The sequence below is a fragment of the Alexandromys fortis genome, unplaced genomic scaffold, assembly GCF_014885135.2.
Source record: "Alexandromys fortis isolate MF-2015 unplaced genomic scaffold, M_Fortis_MF-2015_v1.1 scaffold_2929, whole genome shotgun sequence".
Taxonomy (NCBI): domain Eukaryota; kingdom Metazoa; phylum Chordata; class Mammalia; order Rodentia; family Cricetidae; genus Alexandromys; species Alexandromys fortis.
This window is the reverse complement of record NW_026070790.1, coordinates 633-3,231: the sequence shown is the minus strand read 5'-3', so window position 1 is coordinate 3,231 and position 2,599 is coordinate 633. Positions and strand designations below refer to the sequence as shown.

General features: G+C 56.1%; 1 protein-coding gene across 1 annotated transcript; it reads right to left on the bottom strand.

Annotated features, from left to right (window-relative positions):
* Positions 1-441: 441 nt before the first annotated feature.
* LOC126496337 (coiled-coil domain-containing protein 121-like) lies at positions 442-2,000 on the bottom strand. The gene has a single exon (XM_050133861.1). The coding sequence runs from the start codon at positions 1,998-2,000 to the stop codon at positions 672-674; it is 1,329 nt and encodes a 442-aa protein (XP_049989818.1). The 3' UTR covers positions 442-671.
* Positions 2,001-2,599: the final 599 nt, after the last annotated feature.

Sequence of the window (2,599 nt, the reverse complement as noted above, 5' to 3'; positions counted from 1 at the left end):
TTAAATCTGTAACCCAAAGGTACACTCAGCAATTCATTTTCAGCACTTTAAATGAGTTTCAGTAAAAGTTAAAATTCTGCACTGAAATACTGAGGCTTTTTGCCTGAAGCAGTGCCCGGGACTCAGGGAGCTGGCTGTATTTGTCACACTGGATCACAGGCCCAAACCTGGGACTGCATGCCACATCACGACCCACAGCTCTGCAGACCGCTTCAGCCTCGGCGACACACAGATACAAAGAACCCAATTCCCCGGATAACACCCTGCACCCACCCCCCTGAGGAACCAACCTACTCTTGTGAAATGGGGTGTCTGGGGAAGGAGCCGATTACAAATGCACCCTGTCGTCATGACGTCCACACTAGAGCAGGCAGTGAGCACCCAAGTCTATACTACAACAGGGAACTTGTCGTGCGTGGAAGGTATGGGGGGGGCTAAAGAACCAAGCTTCCCGAATGTGGGGAAGCTTTTGGTTAGGACAGCCCTTCGGGTTTCAGTGAGGGGGCCAAGCCTGAGAGACAGGCCAGGCCAGGACCCCCTGCCCCTCTGAGAAGCTCAGTCCTCCATCCCCCTTGCTGCTTCTGTCCTCTGTATTAGCCTGATAGCATCTTCATTCCTTGTGTGCTACCCTCAACATCAGCTCCAGTCTGCTTCCTGGGACACGGCAGCCATTACTTAGGATTGGTTCCTGGCCTGGCACCCAGTAGATGGCCCTGGGTTGGGTGTGGAGCCTGTGGTTTGGGGGGTCGGTACTCCTGCTGCTGCAGGCGCTCCCTCCCCCGGGCCAGGGCCTCCAGGTACCACTGCTGCTCCTTCCACCGCTGCTTTCGCTGCTCCAGCTTCTCCCTCCTGGCTTCCAGCTCACAGAATTCCTTATCCAGCTGCCGGAGCTGTGTTTGCAGTTCCCTGTTCTCAGCAATGACACCCTGGCAGAAGTCCTTGTGAGCCTTTTTGGCCATAGCCTCCAAGGCCTTGGCCTTCTTCCTCAGCTCTCTGGTGGTGTTCTCTCCTGACTCCAGCAGGTTCAGCTCCTCCACCTGCTTCTTTAGAGCGGCCCTTTCCTTCAGGAACTGTAAGTGTGCCTTTCTGTCCATGAAGGGCATGCCAGCTGCTATGTTGGCTTTCTCCTGCTCTAAGGCCTCTTTCTCCCTGTCCTGGCTCTCCTTTATCTGTGCAATGGGCTTCAGGGCCTTAAGCTTCTTCCTCAAGCCGGCCTCCAGCCTCTTGCCCTGCATCAGCTGCTTCTGGAGGTCTACAGTGCGGGAGGTGAAGGTGCAGACCAGCTCTCGCCTCCTGACCTCGATCTCCTGACACTGCTGGATGTAATCTTTCCACAGGAAGTCATACTTCTCCTGGGTTCTCTGGTTTCTCTTCTTCAGGTACTCCAAGAAGGGCTTGTTTTCCGCTTCCTCGAACGTCCTCTCATCCTGCAGTTCCCTCGTGTCCCTCAGCAGCACTGCCCTCCGGAACTTGGCAGCTTCCATATCCTGCTCCAGCTGGTTCATGGCCACCAGGGTCTTCCTCCTCACCCTCTTCTCCAGCCGGGTCATCGACTCTGGCTTCAGATAGTTGTTGAGAATGGTCAGATGTGGAGACTCTGAAAGGGGTTCCAGGAAGCAGGCGGTGGATCCTTGGGAATCCTGGAAATCACTGTGGTTGCTATACTGCTGTCTGAGGCTGATGCTGACTCCTGAGGAACAGGAGCTTACGTCATGGGCCTTCTTGTCAAGGGACTGCATCCCAGATTGGGGCAGGTCCTCTCTCTGTGCCTCCTGTTCCCTGGAGATTATATCTGGCCATCTCACCCTGAAGTCTGCCACAGCCCTCTTCCTGGTCAAGGGAGGCCTGTGCCGCCTTTCACTGGGTGTCAAGAAATCAGTATCATCCTCAGTGGGGAGTGCAGAGGCCCCCAAAAGCCTGGTCCCTTCTCTCTGGGGAAAGATGGTGGCACGCCTGCCTCTAGTGTTCCAGCTGGGGTGACCTTGACCTTGGGACTCCATGGTCCCTTCACCTCCTGGGGTCTAGGCGTACTCCTTCAATGATCCCAGTCATCCATTCTCTGGGTCCCTCAATTACCACCTTCCCTACATTGCCCCACCTCTGGCACAGCCTTTGTCCAAGGTTTGGAACCAGATGGGTTCTCTGCACAATGAGGGCTCAGAATGTGGAATGCCCTGGGAGTCTTTTAGTCCTTAAGCTTGCTATGGCCTAGGTGAGTTTCAGGGAAAGAGGGCTTCCCGGCTGGGAGAGGGCGTGGCCTGTGGGCGGGTCCTTATGGTGGTGGGCGGGGCTTATGGGGTGGGGCCTTATTGGAAGGGCGGGGCCTGTGGATGGAAGGAAGGAAGGACCTCCCAGGAGAGATGGAAGGGACCTGAGGGGGAAAAGGTAGGACCTGCCAGAAGGCGGATAGGGACTGCAGAATAGGTGAAGGTGGGGCCTGGGTAGACCCCTGGGCTTGGAGCTACAGGCTAGTGTATGGGCTAATGGAAGAAAAACGGCTGCGGTTCGGAGCCCGCGGCAGGAGGCACCTGGGCTTTCTCGGTCATGCACGTCTGTTGTGTCGCTAGGCGCCAGGAAGACCCTTTGCACCTGTGACCTA